Source organism: Rhinolophus sinicus, chromosome 18 (genome assembly GCF_057876585.1).
Source record: "Rhinolophus sinicus isolate RSI-liver-muscle chromosome 18, RSI-T2T, whole genome shotgun sequence".
Lineage (NCBI taxonomy): Eukaryota > Metazoa > Chordata > Mammalia > Chiroptera > Rhinolophidae > Rhinolophus > Rhinolophus sinicus.
Window position 1 is genome coordinate 44,728,395 of NC_142518.1, and position 19,224 is coordinate 44,747,618.

Sequence of the window (19,224 nt, forward strand, 5' to 3'; positions counted from 1 at the left end):
AATACTTTTTCTATATCAACTGATAAGATCAGATAGTTTTTCTTTTTTAGCCTTTTGATATGGTGGACAGTACATTGATTGATTTTCCAGTGTTGAACCAATATTTCATATCTGAAATAAATCCCACTTGAGATTTTATATAGATATAGATATAGATGATATTGATATAGATATAGATATAGATATAGATTCCATTGTATACATGTACCACAATTTCTTTATCCAATTGTCTATTGATGGGCAATTGGGCTGCTTCCATATCTTGGCTATCGTAAATAATGCTGCAATTAACATAAGGGTGCATACAGTGTTTTGGATTTATATACCTCAACAAAACTGGAGGAGAAAAGGGACCAATGAAGCGTTCTTCTTTTTTATTCAGTTTCAGGTGTACAAAACAATGTAACAGTTAGACATTTCACCCCTCACAAAGTGATAATCCCCCTCCCCCAGTCTATTGTCCCTCTGACAGCATATGTATCTATTGCAATTCCATTGTGTCTATTCCCTATGCTGTACTCCATAGCCCATGACTATATATAAAATTGTCATTATACACAGATGACATGATACTATATAGAGAGAAACCCAAAGACTCCACCAAAAAAACTATTAGAACTGATAAATTAATTTAGTAAAGTAGCAGGATACAAAATTAACATTCAGAAATCAGTTGAATTTGTATACACCAATAATAAACTATCAGAAAGAGAAATGAAGAAAACAATCCCATTTACAATTGCTTAAAAAATGATAAAATACTTAGGAATAAATTTTACCAAAAAAGTAAAAGACCTGTGCTCAGAAAATTATTAGACACTGAAGAGAAAGCAAAGAAGATACAAATAAATGGGAGCACATACCATGCTCATGGATAGTGTGTTTTGGTTTTGGGTTTGTTTTTTTTAACCATGGATACCTACAACAGCAAACAATCCACCTCTAATATTCAAAGTAATTTATTAATTCAGGTATTTACAAGCTACTTACATTGCTTTATAGCACTAAGTATGCAAGTTGAGGCAGGAAGTAGCTTTTGGAGCTGTATGGCTAAATGAGTTTCTCAGCATGTAAACTTGGTACATGTATGACTCTGGGAAAGTCATGTCCCCAGCTCTTTTAAGGCTCAGGTTTCTGAACTGGAAACATATAAAATGAGGAAATTGAGTGGTCTCCATCCTCCCCCTCTCCCTTACTTTCTAGAATCTGAAGCTATACAGCACTTGATTGTGATGATTTTCTTAATACTGGAGTAGTGTGCTGTCTATTTCTCAGCAGTGAGATCCAAAGCAGCACTTTGAATTCCATTTTTGCTGTATCAGATTCAGAGCAGGTAAAATACACAAGGCAGGATTGTTGCTTAGACTCAGGACTGTGAACAGGGAGAGGACAGGGAAAAAACAGGTAAATTACAGGTCATGTTGTAAACTGAGACATTTATGGAAAAGCCCATCACCTTCCCACATGACCATGATTTAAAAAATGACAATACACAGTAATTAAGAAAAATTATCTGGAACAGAATCCTTTCCTTACACTTGTTAACTTTCTGACCTTGGGCGTATTACTTAACCTCCCTATGCATCTGCAAAATTGGGTACTAATAGTACCTTTCTTCATAAGATGTGATCAGTAAATGCAAAAAAGTAGATCTAAAGCACTTATTACAGAAGCCGGTACGTAGTAAGCAGTGCTTAATGCTAACCATATTTAATCATGTTTCGAATTTGGTTATTAGATAATGGATTACATAGAAAGCTAAGGGTTAGATGATGTAATCAGACAACTCTAAGGGCGATGAATAGCAGGAAAACCTGTGTTTTAATGGGGAAACTATCGCCAACACTGCGAGACTTGTTAAGCTCAAATTTGCCCTACCTTCATCCCATGGAGGATTATTTACTTAATAAGAGAGAGGGTAGAGGAAATTAAGAAGGAAGAAGGGAAAATCCCTTATAAAACATTTTTTATAAAGAACATTGTATCCATAAGTTTGTAAATACATCTTTATTAATCCATCTCTATGGCACAAAAGATGTGGCTGAGAGCTAAACTTTTTAAGCAGGTTTTTAAGGTAAATAAAAAAGTAGAGCAAACTTCTGAATTGTCCAATAAAGGCCAACAGCTCTTCTTATATAGCCAGATGCCACCAGGAAAGGAAATCACAAATTCAAATTAACATATCTGTCCCTTGGGGATGATAGACATGTCTGTTTTCTCATGCAGGATGGCAAAGACTACATACCCCTCAATGGCACTGGTGGAACACCCACATTCGTGGCCCTGGATCCTGTACAAGAAACCATAAGCAATAACATCACCATGGAGGCCAGGTGAGGTCCAGTAGCTTCTGCTTCTTTGAGGTGATGGTTTAGAAAACTATTAACAAGCATAGTTGTCTAGAATCAGTAATTGTTTGGAAGGGGTGAGAAATTATATTTTTCTCTTCCCAGTCTGAGTTCTGAACCAACTGAAACATAAATGATAGTGCCAATTTAAGGTCTTCCTTCCAGCTTTATTGTTAAAATAAACTAGATTAGAGAATTGGTTTACAGGTGCAACCAGATGGACTTGTTAGCAGTCTCCTGGATTAGATTTACCCAAAATTGCAGGGCTTCTCCTCCGGGAGAATACACTCTTTGCAAGGAAGGAAGTCCTAAAAAGAGGGAGGACTTGAGAAGAGCATGACAATTACTTCTGCTCACCAATCTGATAACTCACTTTCCATCTCACAGTTGGGGCGAGGTGTTTGAAAGATTGGGGAGGAGTGTGACTTTTACAGGTTGTCCTCCACATGAAAATGAGAGATGTTAAGAATAAGTGTTACTGCCAAAAGGGAGCTATAAGAATAGTAGTTAGAGAGAGGCCCAAGGACAAATGAGGGTAAATAAGTACAATTCAATCGACCGAGGTGAACAATGAACACTTATTAAATAACTTTGTTTTCAACATTAGTGTTAGGCACATTTATGTTCAATAAGGCCGCTCAAAACAACTGACAAGCTACTAGGGAGATAAGACATGCACAGTAATGAACAAGTCTAGGGAGTTTTGTCAAGGGAGCAGAAATAAGTTATATGAATTGTCTTTTTAATTACAGTTGACACTCAATATTATGTTAGTTTCAGGTTTACAGCATAGTGGTTAGACATTTATATAACTTACAAAGTTATCCCTCAATAAGACTTGTACTCACCTGGCACCATACATACTTGTTACAATATTATTGACTATATTCCCTGTGCTGTACTTTACATCCCCATGACTATTTTATAACTGCCAATTGGTAGGGATTAAGTCTTGTGGGAGTTCAGAAAACAGAGAAATCAGCATAGTCATCAAACAGAGTAACCATTTACAGTTGTGTAATTTGTGTAAGACACAAGATACTCAACTCAGGGGGCAAATGGGGACTGAATCCAGCTCATGTTCTGCTTAACAATCCCTATGCCCTGACACAGCTCTGTCTGCCTAGAGGAAGAGATATCTTTCACAGATTTGCTTTACTATTCATTAAAAGTCAGGTTGAGGATTCCATCAAAAGGTGGTAACTGTTACTTAATCTACACAAAATCTAGGTGGTCTTGGCCTCAGGGGAAGATTCCTAGAGGAGCTGAGACTTAGAGTGAGCCCACGAAGGGTGAGCAGCATTTACACAGTAGTTCCTCATATCCTATCTTATGGTTGAAAATTTGTGTGATTCCAATGATATTGTGCTGGACCTAGGTGTACTATACAGCCCCATTACTAATCATATAAATCGTTTCTAAAGGGATTCATTTGCCAAAGTATCCCATATTTTAGACATCACCTGGTTCAGTCAAGTCTAGCCTATTTTGCATTTGATTGGTTGACATTTCTTTCTAACACTTTAAGCATTTAATGAAGGATACAAGTCACAGTGTTCTACAGAGAGAGGACAATCATGGAGTTGTCCCAGCTGGAGTGTTAAGGAATAGATAGCACAGTCCTTTAGATTCCACCTTTCTCTTAAGAATGGAGAGCCAAAGATATGAGGGTCAGAATTTTCCAGTCCGTCTGGAGAAACACTGAGAATTGAGCTCCAGTCTATGAGGCCTTGTCCAGTAGTTTATTCAACACCCCCTCTTATTGTTCAACCACTGGCTGGGCCTATTATTTTCAACACTATGATTTAATAATGAGGAGGAAAAGAATGCCTTCTCCACTTAGAGATTTTTCTTTAGGAGAGCTACATGATGAAAGTCTTGGAGAGAAGGGAATTCATTTTATAAAGCCAGCCCAGTCCTCAATATGGGGTCATTGGGTCAGTGAAGCTGCTTCAGGACAGAATTCCTCTCTGGAAACAACAAGGACACTGACATAAAAAATGCGCATCCTGGAAGCATTCCTTTTTTATTGCCATCTAGAGTAAGTCACCTATAAGATGACATAGGAAAATCCACCCACTGTTTGCCTATGAAGATCAGTAATTAGACAGCTATCCACAAACAAAAACAGTTCTGCGAGCAAACTGGAGTCCACTTCAGAAACTTCAGCAACATAATGGAAGAAAAAAACTGGAGAATAACAAAAAGGAAAACAAATCAGCTTTATTTTGCCTGCATCATCCCATTTCCCAAGCCAGTATTTCTCAGTGCCTAGATGGAACTCCCCACCTAGAAAAAATTTTCCTCACTGGGAAATAGACAGTGGGGTGAATGTCCCAATTCCCCAGTTTTTGAAGGCATTATACCCAGGACTGGCTTCAGTTTCACCCCACCCAGAGACTACTAACAAAACTAGATGTATAGGAATAAGGAAGAAAAACAATGGCTGCCAATATCAGCCATGCAATAGGAGTTACCATGGTACTCAGTCTCAGTAGATGTTACCACTAAAGAAACCAAAAGCCAGTACAGCTACTGTGGACCCCCTGCAGATTTTACCAGTTTTCACATCATACATATATACATTGGCAAAATACCAGCTGCCTGAATACCTTCCAGCTCCCTCTTCCCCAGACCCTGTACCCCCACAAGATACAGGGTCTCCATTGGCAGCTAGCCCAGCCCTCTGAAGCTGCATGAGTATAAGACCTCATCCTATACACCTGTACAGAAGTGTATCCTCATCCTATACATCCTATACACTACTAATGTGCACACACTTGCAGTTAGCCCCTTCAGCTGTGCACCTGTATGCCACTGGCCTGCTGCTGGTCATCTATCTCCATTGACATGTGCCTTGGGGAGATCATACAGTAACAAGAGGGATCAGGGACCCTGCAGCTATTCGAGGGCTTAGGTCCAGTCGTGTCTCATATCACTGGCTGGCACCAAGGGGCTCACCTACAGCTATCTGTTCCAGGTATGTACATGTATGCCCAAGGCCTGACTCTCAACACTGGTCTCCATTGACATGTATCCATGGTGAGACCCAGCAGCCATGGTAGAGCATGCCAACAGTCAGGGCCCCTTCAGTGGCCAGTGTACTTGCATTTACACAGGGGAGAGAAGAAATATGGATATCCACATTTATGAAGCTAATAAGTCACTTCAAAATTTCAACCCAAAATTATCTCTAAGACACATTATAATAAAACTGTCTAAAATCAAAGACAGAGAAGTGGTATCATCAAGGTAGTGACATAGGTCATTCCTGAATATGCTTTCCGTCACAAGAGCAACCAACAACTATTTATAAACAAAACAATTCCCTTGAGAGAATCCTAGAACACAGAAGTGTGGCTGAAGCATCCTCCTGCACCACAGATATCAAGACAAGCTGCATTAGAAGGGTAAGAGGAATGGCTACACAATGACTGCATTGGCCCTCACCATGCCAGAGCATCACCAAGCAGAGAGGTCTTTCCTGAACCTACGGTGTTTCCACTGGGAAAAGAGAGCCTAGGGGAACATCCAGGCCCCTGCCCTCCCCCCACACAAACACCACTGTGGATGTTTGTGGAAGCCACTGCTCTGGTCTTAGGAAATGGGAATTGTAAGGGAATCAGTGGGGCTCAACCACTGGGAACATGACTGTGATGGAGAAGAGAGGAGTGTCTTGCAACAACCAGCACTTGGGTCTTAGAAGACTGAGGTTCTACCTGCAGAGCCCAAGTAGTAGACCCAAGCAACAGCTTTGCTCATCTGCAGAAGCAAGATGGTGATGCAGTCCAACGCAGGAGCTCTGTTGGGTGCAGGTCTACTTGATTTGTTTTATTGGACATGGAATCTTGTCTGTTTATACCCAGGCAGGGTAGCTGAGTCATAGGTGCACATGCTATGGAGAGTGGCTTCCAGCACCATCTGACCAGAAGAGCTGGCCAGAAAATCTGAAAGCTTTGTAACTCAGCAGTGCTCTAGCCAACAGGCAAGCAGGCAGAACTGATGGCCCCCAGGCAAAGCAAATACTGGGAAACAAGTATTCACCTGCTACGCCCAGGCAGAAGACTTAATTCATTGCTTCATCCACTACTAAGTGTAGCTCCCAGCCCCTCCTGACCAGATATTCTGTTCAAGAAAATATGGGCGTGACGTCATAAAAAATGGCAGCATGAGGTGAGCTTCTTGAAATCGTCCCTGGAATTTACAACAAAGTGAACAACTATAACTCCACAAAGGACTTCCTGTGCAGCAGACAGGCAAGATTAACAGGTGTACTACTGAAATCACATAAAGGTGGGCAAATTGCGCGAGTAGGGAAGGAGGGAAGGGAGAAGTGCTGAGCCTGGGCACTGCGGGCAGAGAACGCAGACCTAACTCAGTGCTCTGAGCTCGCTGCATTCCAGAACTACAAGAGCTGCAGGAGAGCGAAGAGCTCGGACTACTTGTGCTCCACATGTGGCCCACCCGGCTGAGTGGAAAGCATATAAGACGGCTGAAGCCAAGACTCACGGAAAAGACATCGGAGAAAAGACTGAGGAAAGAAGCCTGAAAACGGTGGTTTAAGCCCTCACTGCCAAGCAGATAATCGAAGAGTTAGGCAATGAGACCAGCCGCACCATCTCTAACCTTCCAGAGCTCCCGGCCACCCACCTGCCCAGTGCTAGAAGCGGAACACTAGCACTGTCAGATCAGAAGAACAGAATATTTGCAGTTCTCAGAACTGTGGTCTGCAGACACAGACTTGTAGCACAACAAGTTCCGGCAAAGGAGAGGGAGCTGTGGAAGCAGGACCAGCTGTGGTGGTGGTAGCCGCCATTGCTCTGGGCCACCTCTCACAACTCACCCACCCCTGTCCCCACGTATCTGGGCAGATTCCTGCAGGAGTAAACAGAACTGCTGAAACACACTGGCTCTGATCTGGTGCAGGAAGAGCTTTGGAATTTCAAAAGCTTTCCACATGCCAACAGGGACGGCGCCCTGTGATTCAGGCAAACTGTTAACAGAGGAAAAGCCCGCCTTCCAGGGAATCCCCCCATTGTGTGAGAAGCTGGAATAGTGCAGAGAAAACAACACTACAGTGTGAGAGAAAAAAAAAAGGGCTGCAGTCAGAGGGAAAATAAAACATTCTACCAACACGTACTGGAAAACAAAAGAAAGACTTCCTCCTATCTACCTGTTGCAGAACCCACTCCTGAAGATGTCTAGAAAGAGAAATAATAAATCATTAATTGCCATTGATAACCAAGGCAACAAGACAGCTCAGAAAGAAAGTGAAATGTATCAAGAAAATTAAGTTAAAGATATGAAAATATGTGATTTAAATGACAGAGAATTCAAGATTGCAGTTCTGAAAAAACTCTACAATATGCAAGAAAACACAGAAAGGCAGTATAATGAACTCATAAACGCAATCAGAGAACAACATGAGCATTTTACCAAAGAGATTGAAATTTTGAAAAAGAACCAAATAGAATTCCTGGAGATTAAGAACTCAATAGAAGAAATTGAGAATGAAACAGCCAGCTTAGGAAGTAGAGTTGACCAGATGGAGGAAAGAATCGGTGACATCGAAGATAGAAACCTGGAAATGATACAGAAGGAAGAAGAAAGAGACTTGAGACTTAAAAGAAATGAAAGAACTCGACAAGAACTTTCAGACTCCATCAGAAAGAGCAAAATAAGAATAATGGGCATACCAGACAGAGAAGAAAGAGAGAAGGGAACAGAGAGTATATTCAAAAAAATAGTCGACGAGAACTCTCCAAACTTGTGGACAGAACTGGATCTTTGAATCCAAGAAGCAAATGGAACACCCAATTACCTCAACCCCAATAGATCTTCTCCAAAGCACATAGTATTGAAGCTGTCAAAAATCAACGACCGGGAAAGAATCCTCAAGACAGCCAGGGAAAAGAAGACAATGACATACAAAGGAAAGTCCATTAGATTATCATCAGATTTCTCAGCAGAAACTCTAGAAGCCAGGAGGGAGTAGAACCAAATATTCAAACTATTGAAAGAGAGAAATTATGAGCCAAGAATAATATATCCAGCAAAGATATCCTTTAGATATGAAGGAGGAATAAAGACTTTTGCAGACATGCAGAAGCTCAGGGAATTTTCTAATACACGACCTGCAGTACAAGAAATACTAAAGGAGGCAATTCGACCACCATCAACAGGGACAATTTGTGGCAACCAAAACATAAAAAGGGGGAGAGTAAAGGCCTGCACTGGAACATGGGAATGGAGAAAGTAAGCATGCAGAAGAAAATGGAATAATCTAAATATCAAAATTTCTTGTATATAAACTTAAGGGTAAACACTCAAAAAAAAAAAAAAAAAAAAAAAAAAAAACAACCAGAAATGAAATACATACTGTAATAAAAGAAGAAACAGAGGGAAACATCATAGAATACCACCACACAGAAATAATAGACAACAACAAAAAAGCAAAGAAACAATGGAGACACAGCCTTACCAGAAAATTAAAGATAGAATGACAGGAAATCCTCACATATCAATAATCAGCCTAAATGTAAATGGACTGAACTCACCATTAAAAAGGCACAGAGTAGCAGATTGGATCAAAAAACTAAACCCAACCATATGCTGTCTCCAAGAGACACATCTCAGCTACAAGGACAAGCATTGACTCAAACTGAAAGGGTGGAAATTGACACTCCAAGCAAATAGCATCCAGAGAAAATCAGGTGTACCCATACTGATATCAGATGAAACAGACTTTAGGGTGAAAAAGATAACAAGAGACAAAGATGGACATTTCATAATGGTAAAGGGGACTATACAACAAGAAGACATAACAGTCATCAAATTTATGCCCCCAATCAGGGAGAACCGAAATATACCAAGCAACTACTAACAGAACTAAAGGGAGAAATTGACCAAAACACAATTTTACTTGGGGACTTAAATACATCATTGACAGCTATGGATAGATCATCCAAGCAGAAAATAAAGAAAGAAATATCAGCCCTAAATGACACATTAGGTGAAGTGGACATAATTGACATATATAGAGCACTTCATCCTAAAACATCAGACTATACATTTTTTGTAGTGTACATGGAACATTCTCAAGGATAGACCATATATTGAGACATAAAGTCAGCCTCAGCAAATTTAAGAAGACTGAAATCATACCAAGCATATTCTCTGATCACAAGGCTTTGAAATTGGATATCAACTGCAAAAAGAAAGCTGCAAAAAACACAAATACATGCAGATTAAACAACATACATTTAAAGAATTACCGGGTCAAAGAAGAAATTAGAGGAGAGATCAAAAGATACATAGAAACAAATGAGAATGAAAATACATCCTACCAAAATTTTTGGGATGCAGCAAAAGCAGTTTTAAGAGGGAAGTTTATCTCATTACAGGCCTATCTCAAGAAACAAGAAAACTCCCAAATAAATAGCCTCATGTTATACCTTAAAGAACTAGAAAAAGAAGAACAAGTGAAACCCAAGGTCAGCAGAAGAAAGGAAATAACAAAAATTAGAGCAGAACTATGAACTAGAGAACAAAAAGACAATAGAAAAAATTGATGTGACAAAGAGCTGGTTCTTTGAAAAGATTAATAAAATTGACAAACACTTCGCTAGACTCACTAAGATAACAAGAGAAAGCACACAAATAAACGAAATCAGAAATGAAAGAGGGGAAGTTATCATGGATGCCAAAGAAATACAAAGGATCAGAATACTATGGATGACTATATACCACCAAATTCAAAAACCTAGAAGAAATGGACAAGTTCTTAGAAACATATAGCCCTCTTAGGCTGAATCATAAAGAATGGAAAATCTAAATAGACCTATCACAAGTAAGGAAATACAATCAGTCATCCAAAACCTTCCCAAAAGCAAAGTCCAGGATCAGATGGCTTCACTAGTGAATTCTACCAAACCTCCAAAGAGGATCTAATACCTGTCCTACTTAAACTCTTCCATAAATTGAAGAAGAGACAGTATTTGTAACTCATTTTATGAGGCCAACATTACCCTATACCAAAACCTGGTAAGGATAACACAAAAAAAGAATACTACAGACCATTTCTCTGATGAATACAGATGCAAAACCCTAAACAAAATTCTACCAAATCGAATCCAATGCTACATTAAAAAGTTTATTCATCACGAACAAGTGGGGTACATCCCAGGGGCACAAGGATGGCTCAACATACTCAAATCCATCAATGGGATACATCAGATACACAAAATAAAATACAAAAATCATATGATTATATTAATTGATTCAGAAAAAGTGTTTGACAAGTACAGCATCCATTTATGATTAAAACACGTAATAAAGTAGGTATAGAAGGAATATACTTTAACATAATGAAGGCCATATTTGACAAACCCTCAGCTAATATCATAATTAATGGGGGAAAACTGAAGCCCTTTGCTCTACGTTCGGGAACACAACAGGGCTGTCCCCTGTCATCTCTGCTTTTCACCATAGAGTTGGAAGTCCTTGCAAGAGCAACCAGGTAAGAGATAGAAATAAAAGGCATCCAAATTGGTATGAAGAAGTTAAATTTTCCCTATTTTCCGATCATATGATGCTCTATATAGAAACTCTGAAGACTACATGAAAAAGCTGTTAGAAACAAGAAACGAATACAGAAACAATAAACAAATTGATTTTGCCGGCTACAAAATCAATGTACAAAAAGTCCATTGCATTCCTATATACTAACAATCAAATCTCAGAAAAATATATAAAAGAAAAACAATTCCTTTTGGTATTGCAACTAAAAGAATAAAATACCTAGGAATAAACTTAACCAAGGATGTGAAAGACCTATATGATGAAATGGTAAGACATTTTTTAAAGAAACTGAAGAAAACACAAAGAAATGGAAAGACGTTCCGTGCTCATGGATTGGAAGAATTAACATAGTTAAAATGTCCATGTTACCGAAAGCAATATACAGATTTAATGCAATTCCCATCAAAATCCCAAGGGCATTTTTAAAAGAAATGGAACAGAAAAAATCATCAGATTTGTATGGAACCATAAAAGACCCCAAATAGCCAAAGCGATCCTAAGAAAAACGAATAATGCTGGAGGTATCACAGCTTGTATTACAGGGCAAGAATAATCAAAACAGCATGGTATTGGGAAAAAACACACACAGACCAATGGAATAGAATTGAGAACATACAAATAAACCCACATAAATATGGACTGAAAATTTTTGACAAAGAACCAAAAAAACATGCAATGGAGAAAAGACAGCCTCTTAAATCAATGGTGCTGGCAGAATTGGAAAGCCACATGAAAAGAATGAAACTGGGCTTCTATCTGTCACCATGTACCAAAATTAATTCAAAATGGATCAAAGACTTAAGCAGAAGACCTGAAACAATAAACTGCATAGAAGAAAACATAGGTACTAAACTTATGGACCTTGGGTTCGCATTTTATGAATTTGACTCCAAAGGCAATGGAAGTAAAAGCTCAAATAAATGAATGGGACTATATCAAAATTAAAAGCTTTTGCACAGTGAAAGTAACCATCAACAAAATAAAAAGGCAACAAACTTAAAGGGAGAAGATTTTTGCAAACAGTGCCTTTGATAAGGGGCTAATATCCAAAATACACAAGGAACGCATACAACTCAAACAAAAAGACAAACAACCCAATTAAAAAATAAGCAGAGGACCTGAATAGACATTTCTCCAAAGAGGACATACAAATGGCCAATAGATGTATAAAAAATGCTCAAAATCACTAATCATCAGAGAAATGCAAATAAAAACCACAATGAGATATCACCTACCCCAGTTAGAATGGCTATCGTCAACAAGACAAATAGTAACAAGTGTTGGAGAGGCTGTGGAGGAAAAGGATCCCTTATACACTGTTGGTGGGAATGCAGACTTGTGCAACCACTATGGAAGGTGTTGTAGAGGTTCCTCAAAAAATTAAGAATGGAATTATCATATGACCCAGCAATCTCTCTCCTGGGGAAGTCCAAAAGACCTGAAAACATTTATACATAAAGACACGTATGCTCCAATGTTCATTGCAACTTTATTTACGGTGGCCAAGACATGGAAACAACCAAAATGTCCTTCGTTAGATGAATGGATAAAGAAGTTGTGGTATATGTACACAATGAATACTATTCGGTGGTAAGAAAAAATGAAATAAGACCATTTGTGACAACATGGATGGATCTTGAGATTATAATGCTAAGCGAAATAAGTCAGACTGGAAAAGCAGAGAACTATATGATTTCACTGATATGTGGTATATAAACCAAAAACAACAAAAGAACAAGACAAACAAATGAGAAACAAAAACTGAAAGACACAGACAATAGTTTAGTGGTTATGAAAGGGTAAGGGGGGAGGGGAGTGGTAGATGAGGGTAAAGGGGATCAAATATATGGTGATGGAAGGGGAACTGACTCTGGGTGGTGTACACACAATGTGATTTATAGATGATGTAATACAGAATTGTACACCTGAAATGTATGTAACTTTACTAACAATTGTCACCCCAATAAACTTTAATTAAAAAAAGGAAATTAATAATAGGAGGATAATTGGAATATTCACATATATGTGGAAAGTAAAAAAATATATGCATCTGAAAAATTAATGTGTGTGAGGGATATAAATGATAAATGTCGAACTATTACATTGTTTTATACACCTGAAATTTAAAAAAAAATAATGGATCCAAACTAAATAATTCAAAATGGAAATCAAAAAGCATCTTAAGACAATTGAAAACGGAAACACACACAACAAAACTTATGGAATGCAGCAAAAACAATGGTAAGAAGAAAATTTACAGCAGTAAATGCCAACATTAAGAAAAACAAAACTGTCAAATGAACAACCCAAATTTACACCGTAAGGAACTAGAAAAACACATGCAAAGTAAGTCAAGGTTAGCAGGAGGAAGATATAAATAAGATCAGAGCAGATAAATGAAATACATAATAGATAAACTGTAGAAAAGGTGAACCAAATTAAGTTTTTTGAAGATAAAACTGACAAACTTTTTTCTTGGCTAGATATGCCAAGAAAAATGAGGCTTAAATAAGTAAAATTATGAATAAAAGAGGAGCTTTAACAACTGATACCACAGAAATACAAAGGATCCTAAGAGACTATTATGAATAAGTAATTATACACCAAGTAATTGGACAACCTGGAAAAGTGGATAAATTCCTAGAAATATGCAACTTACCAACTCTGGATTATGAAGAAGTAGAAAATGTGAACTGACTAATAAAGTGTAAGGAGATTGAATCTGTAATCAAAATCTCTTAACAAAGAAAGTGTCCGTACCAGATGGTTTCCCTGCTGAATTCTAACAAACGTGAAAGAAGAATTAATGCCAATTCTTCTCAAACTTTTCTTAAAAAATGAAGAGGAAGGAGGATTTCCAAACACATTTTACAATTCCAGCATTACCCTGATACCAAAGCCAGATTAGTACACTGCAAGAAAAAACAAACAAACAAAAAAATTGCAGGCCAAGATCCCTCATGAATATAGATGCAAAACCTCTCAAAAAATACTAGCAACCCAAATTCAACAGCTGTAAATGTATCATACACCTTGATCAAATGGAATTTATTCATGGGATACAGCAATGGTTCAACATATGCAAATAGGTAAATAAATAAAATTAGTAGAATTAAATACAAAAATCATATGATCATGGCAATTGATGCAAAAACCTCATTTGACAAAAATCAATATCCATTCATGACAAAAACTCTCAATAAATTAGGTGTAGAAAAACATACTTCAACATATAAAGGCCATATATAACAAACCCAGAGCTAACAATGTACTCAATGGAGAAAATTTGAAAGTGTTTTTCTGTAGCTAAGGAATAAGACAAAGGTACCCACTCCCACCACTACTTTCCAACATAGTACTATAAGCCCTAGCCCATCAATTAGGCAACAAAAGTAATAGAAGGCATTCATTTAGAAAGAGACAAATAAAATTGTTTCTGTTTGCTGATGATATGATATTGTAAATAGAAAATCCTAAATTGTCTACTGAAAAACTGTTACAGCTAATAAATTCATTAAAGTTTTGGGATACATAATGAATATGCACCCTTCTATACAGCAACAATAAACTATCTGAAAAAGAAATAAAGAAAACAATGCCATTTACAAATTATAAAAAGCTTTAAAATTGGACTAAATTGGACTAAGCAAGTTAAAGACATGTATGGAAAACCATCTTTTCTGTGGTATTCATGGTAACTTCTCTTTAATTTCTAATTTTGTTTATTTGTGTCTTTCTCTTTTTATTTTAGTGAATCTAGCCAAGGGTTTGTCGATTTTATGGATCTTGAGTTTATTATGCTAAGCAAAAGAAGTCAGACAGAAAAAAGTTAAGAACTATATGACTTCACTCATATCTGGGATATAAAACTGAAAGAGCCAAAGGAACAAGACAAACAAAGAAACAAAAACTCATAGACACAGACAACAGTTTAGTGGATACCAGAGTGTAAGGGGGGTGGGAGGGTGGTAGATGAGGGTAAATGGGGTCAAATATATGGTAATGGAAGGAGAACTGACTGTGGGTGGTGAGCACACAATGTGATATATATCTGATGTATTATAGAACTAGACACTTGATACCTATGGAATCTTACTAACTATTGTCACCCCAATAAATTATTTTTTTTTAAATTCAAAAAATATGTATATGGAAAACCGTAATACATCAATGAAGGAAATAAAAGAAGACAGAAATAAATGGAAAGATATCCTGTGTTCATGGACTAGAAGAATTAATATTATTAAGATGTCTATCCAAACCAAAGCCATCTATAAATCCAATGCAATCGCCATCAAAATCCAATGGCATTTTTTTTAAGTAGAAAAAGAAATCCTAAGATTTTCATGAAAAAAGATTTCAATGGTGTCACAAAAGACCCCAAATAGTCGAAGTAACATTTAGAAAGAAGATCAAAGCCAGAGGCATAATACTTTTGATTTCAACTATATTACAAAGCTATAGTAATGGTACTGGCATAAAAAAACAGATATGTAGACCAATGGAACAGAATTGAGAGACCAGAAATAGATCCACACATATATGGTCAACTAATATTTGACAAGGGAGCCAAGAATATTCAATGGGGACAGGATAATATCTTCAATAGATGGTTTTGGAAAAACTGGGTATATGCATGCAAAAGAATAAAATTGAGCCTCTATCTTATACCACTCACAAAAATTATCTCAAAGTGAATTAAGGGCTTAAACACGTATACTTGAAATTTGCAGTGAAAGTAGAACTTTATGTTCTCACCACAACAACAAAATGGTAATAATGTGAGATGAAGGATGTGTTAACTAACCTTATTGTGGTAAGCAGTTCAAAATATATATGTGTATCAAATAATCACATTGTACACCTTAAATTTACACATCGTTATATGTCAATTATATTTAAATAGATAGAAAAAAATTTCCATCTCATTATCTCGATGCCCCATGTCCTTGCTCAGCAGCCACTAGTTGGTGAAACTATCAATGTTTAGGCCTGGATTAGTAAGTAAACCCTGCCTGGACCACCCCGCAAAATTTCTCATTAACAGATTTTATATTAGTTCAGGAGACTCTGTCAGTAACTATAACAAAAATACTAAGGGCTAACATTTATCAAGTATTTACTAATTTCCAGGCATTACTAAAATTATCTTAGATGTATTTACTAATGTACTGTAAATTATACCTTAATCACTATTATTACCTCCATTTTATAGATGAAGAAACTAAGACACAGGGAGGTTAAGTAATGTGTCAAAGGTCTCAGAGCTAGGACTCAAACCCAAGCAAAGTGGTCCCAGAGCCCATGATCTTATCTGCCTGTAAAATGCCAGAATTGTCTTCCCACTTCTCTGCTGCATTTTCCTCAAGATCTTTGAACAGTGGAAACTATTATGGGGTATTTTGGAACCAATGGAAACATCTGAGAGACAGACAGTGAGAGAGAACTACCTCTTATACATGTATATTTTTCAGCCATGTCTAAAACACCTTCATATCTGCTTCTACAATGGACCTTGCAAGTATCCTAGGAGCCATGTAGGGTAGATCTAACTCTATTTGTCAGAAAGTAAAATTGAGGCCTTGAGCTGAGACTGATACCCAGTCTTACAACTCTCAGCTTAAGACTATTTTCCCCTCCATCATCACAATGGCTCAAAACTAAATTGTGTCCAGAAGAGAAAGTTTTATGCAATTAGTGTATGTTTCTTATTCCAGTTTTTGTTTTGTGATACTTTTCATGGATTGTGAATAAATAAATATCAAGTTTGGCTTTTTCATGAAGTTGATGCTTTCGTCATTGACCCCTCAAAGTAGCTTTAGGTCTGTCCAAGTCATCTGTAGTTTACAACTATAATTGGATCACCTGATTTTAGGGTTGATACCCTCAGTTAAGACATCCAAAACAAAAGGAGGATGGAAAAAATATACTTAAGTTTTTTACAGGCATCAATGAAAGAGAAGTCAAAGCAATAAACTAGCTCAGAATCAATGAATTTCACTCAATTACAGAGTTTCGTTTGTTTTGTTCTGTTTTTCCCTCTAAGGATAACCTGAGACATATAAGAATTTCCTAGTCAGAGAAGCACTAAAGTGGAAGAAAGTATTTAGGGGAAGGAAGTACTTTGAGCTGTGAAACGAAGCTATTATCTTTGCTGAAAGTTTTCTCAGTGATTTTTCTTAGACCCATAGAATTTCAGAGCTTTGATGGGTTTTGGAGGTAAAGGGAAGTGAGTTCTGATTTAGGACTCAGGAGACCTTGATTCTGATTTATGACATAACCTTAGGCAAGTCCCTTCCTCTCTCTGGAACATGGTTTTCCTGCCAAGCAACATGAGGAAATTGGTCAAGGTCAGTGGTTCTCAAACTTCAGTGTGCATTAGAATCACCTGAAGGGCTTGCTACAACACAGATTTCTGGGCTCCATCAAAAAATTGTAATTTAATAGGTCTGGGAGTGTATTGGAGATTCATAAATTTTTAACAAGTTCCCAGGTGATGCAGTTCTGGTCCATGAATTATACTTTTCCTTTTACGTTTTTATTTTTTTATTGTTTAATTATAGTTAAAATTCAATATTATATTAGTTTCAGGTGTACAGCATAGTGGTTAGACATTTATATAACTACCCACCTGGCACCATACATAGTTATTATAATATTATTATCATAAATTATATAAATATCTAACCATTATGCAGTACACCTGTGCACTTGAAACTAATATAAAATAATATTGAATGTCAACTGTAATTGAAACAAAATTAAAAGAAGTACAAATTGGCAGTTACAAAATAGTCACAGTGATATAAAGTCCATGGACCATACTTTGAGAACCACTTGTCTAGTTTACTTCAAAGGGCCTCAGTGCTCTAGAGTCCTAAGTTAGCTCACTTGTACCAATGGTTGTTTAACTTCTTCTCAGTCATGGGATACATTTTGGCATCTAATAAAGGCTATTGACTCTTTCCCTAAACTATGTGTATACTTAACTTTGCATACAATTTGAGGAGGTTTATGAGGGCTCTATCTTTGTACACTTGGTGATAGGTCTTCCAGGTTAAAAACTCTTGATTATGAACAATACTCTTCCCATTTTACAGATGAGGAATTTGAGTCTCTAAAGCCTGGGTGGTGACTTGCTGACAGAAAACTATCAATTTGAAGAGTCAAGAATCAAGCTTAGGAGTCTTAAAACTATTATGGGCTAATTTGGGAATGCCACACTGCCTCAAGTGTCATTGATAGAGTCACAGCCTTTTCCCACGGGCATTGTCAGAAGATTTTCCAAAGAGCTAAAACATATACTTTCTAAAAACCATGATATAGGCCGAAATGTCTAAAACTCTGAAAGGAATTGTCACATAAGAAGCAGCAATCCCAGAAGAGAGAAAAGAGGACCTCATACTAGACTCTTCTTTTTTTCCACAACAGCATTGAACCCCAGAAGGATCAATTGATTGGGTCATTTAATGAGATGAAGATGCCCAAGGAAAATAAGGAAGCTGTACTTGAGGTTAGTATTTTTTTATTTCTCCATAGGTCCAGTGACAAGATACCTGGTGATTCCTTTGTAAAGCATTCTCTAAGGTAACTCACATGCACTTTGGGATTGACCTGAGATAGAGCCCAGATTGCTGACAAGAATAAGAGATGAACTGGTAAGACAAAGTGAGAATGAGAATGGTACAAAGGCCCTTGGAAAGTACTTAATTCAATCACCATTTAACAGAGAAAATCTGAAGACGTGATGGGTGATGTGACTTACAGGTCACAGGGCTAGTGGCAGAAGTGTAAAAACTCAAATTCATGCCCTTTATGACCTCATAAAAAGCTTATTACGTTAAAAAATGATGAACTGGAAAAATATATCAGGATTTTAAATCCCAAAATAAAATTAAATGAATAATTTTCCCAGTACAATCATTAACATAAAGCACTTGAAAGAATACCTTGTAAAATGTAAATGTCAGATATTATCACTGAAAGACAAATTTATGGCTGCTGCCTTAGCTAAATGGATGCCACTTTTAAAATCTAGCCACTGAATCTGGCACAAATTCTTTTTTTTTAAATTAAATTTATTGGGGTGACAATTGTTAGTAAAATTACATAGATTTCAGGTGTACAATTCTGTATTACATCATCTATAAATCCCATTGTGTGATCATCACCCAGAGTCAGTTCTCCTTCCATCACCATATATTCGATCCCCCTTACCCTCATCTCCCACCCCCCACCCCCCGCTCCCCTTACCCTCTGGCAACCTGGGGTGCTTCTTTTTGAAAACCTTCCAAGA

The 19,224-nt window shown here is 37.2% G+C and overlaps 1 protein-coding gene across 1 annotated transcript in view; it reads left to right on the forward strand.

Moving 5' to 3' along the window:
• LOC109436875 (vascular endothelial growth factor receptor kdr-like) overlaps positions 1–19,224 on the forward strand; it is a 315,916-nt gene that overhangs the window by 263,003 nt on the left and 33,689 nt on the right. Inside the window, exons 28-29 of the mRNA XM_074323230.2 lie at positions 2,227–2,333; positions 18,360–18,441. Of these exons, the coding sequence (XP_074179331.1) occupies positions 2,227–2,333; positions 18,360–18,441 (189 nt within the window). The remainder of the gene's footprint in view (positions 1–2,226; positions 2,334–18,359; positions 18,442–19,224) is intronic.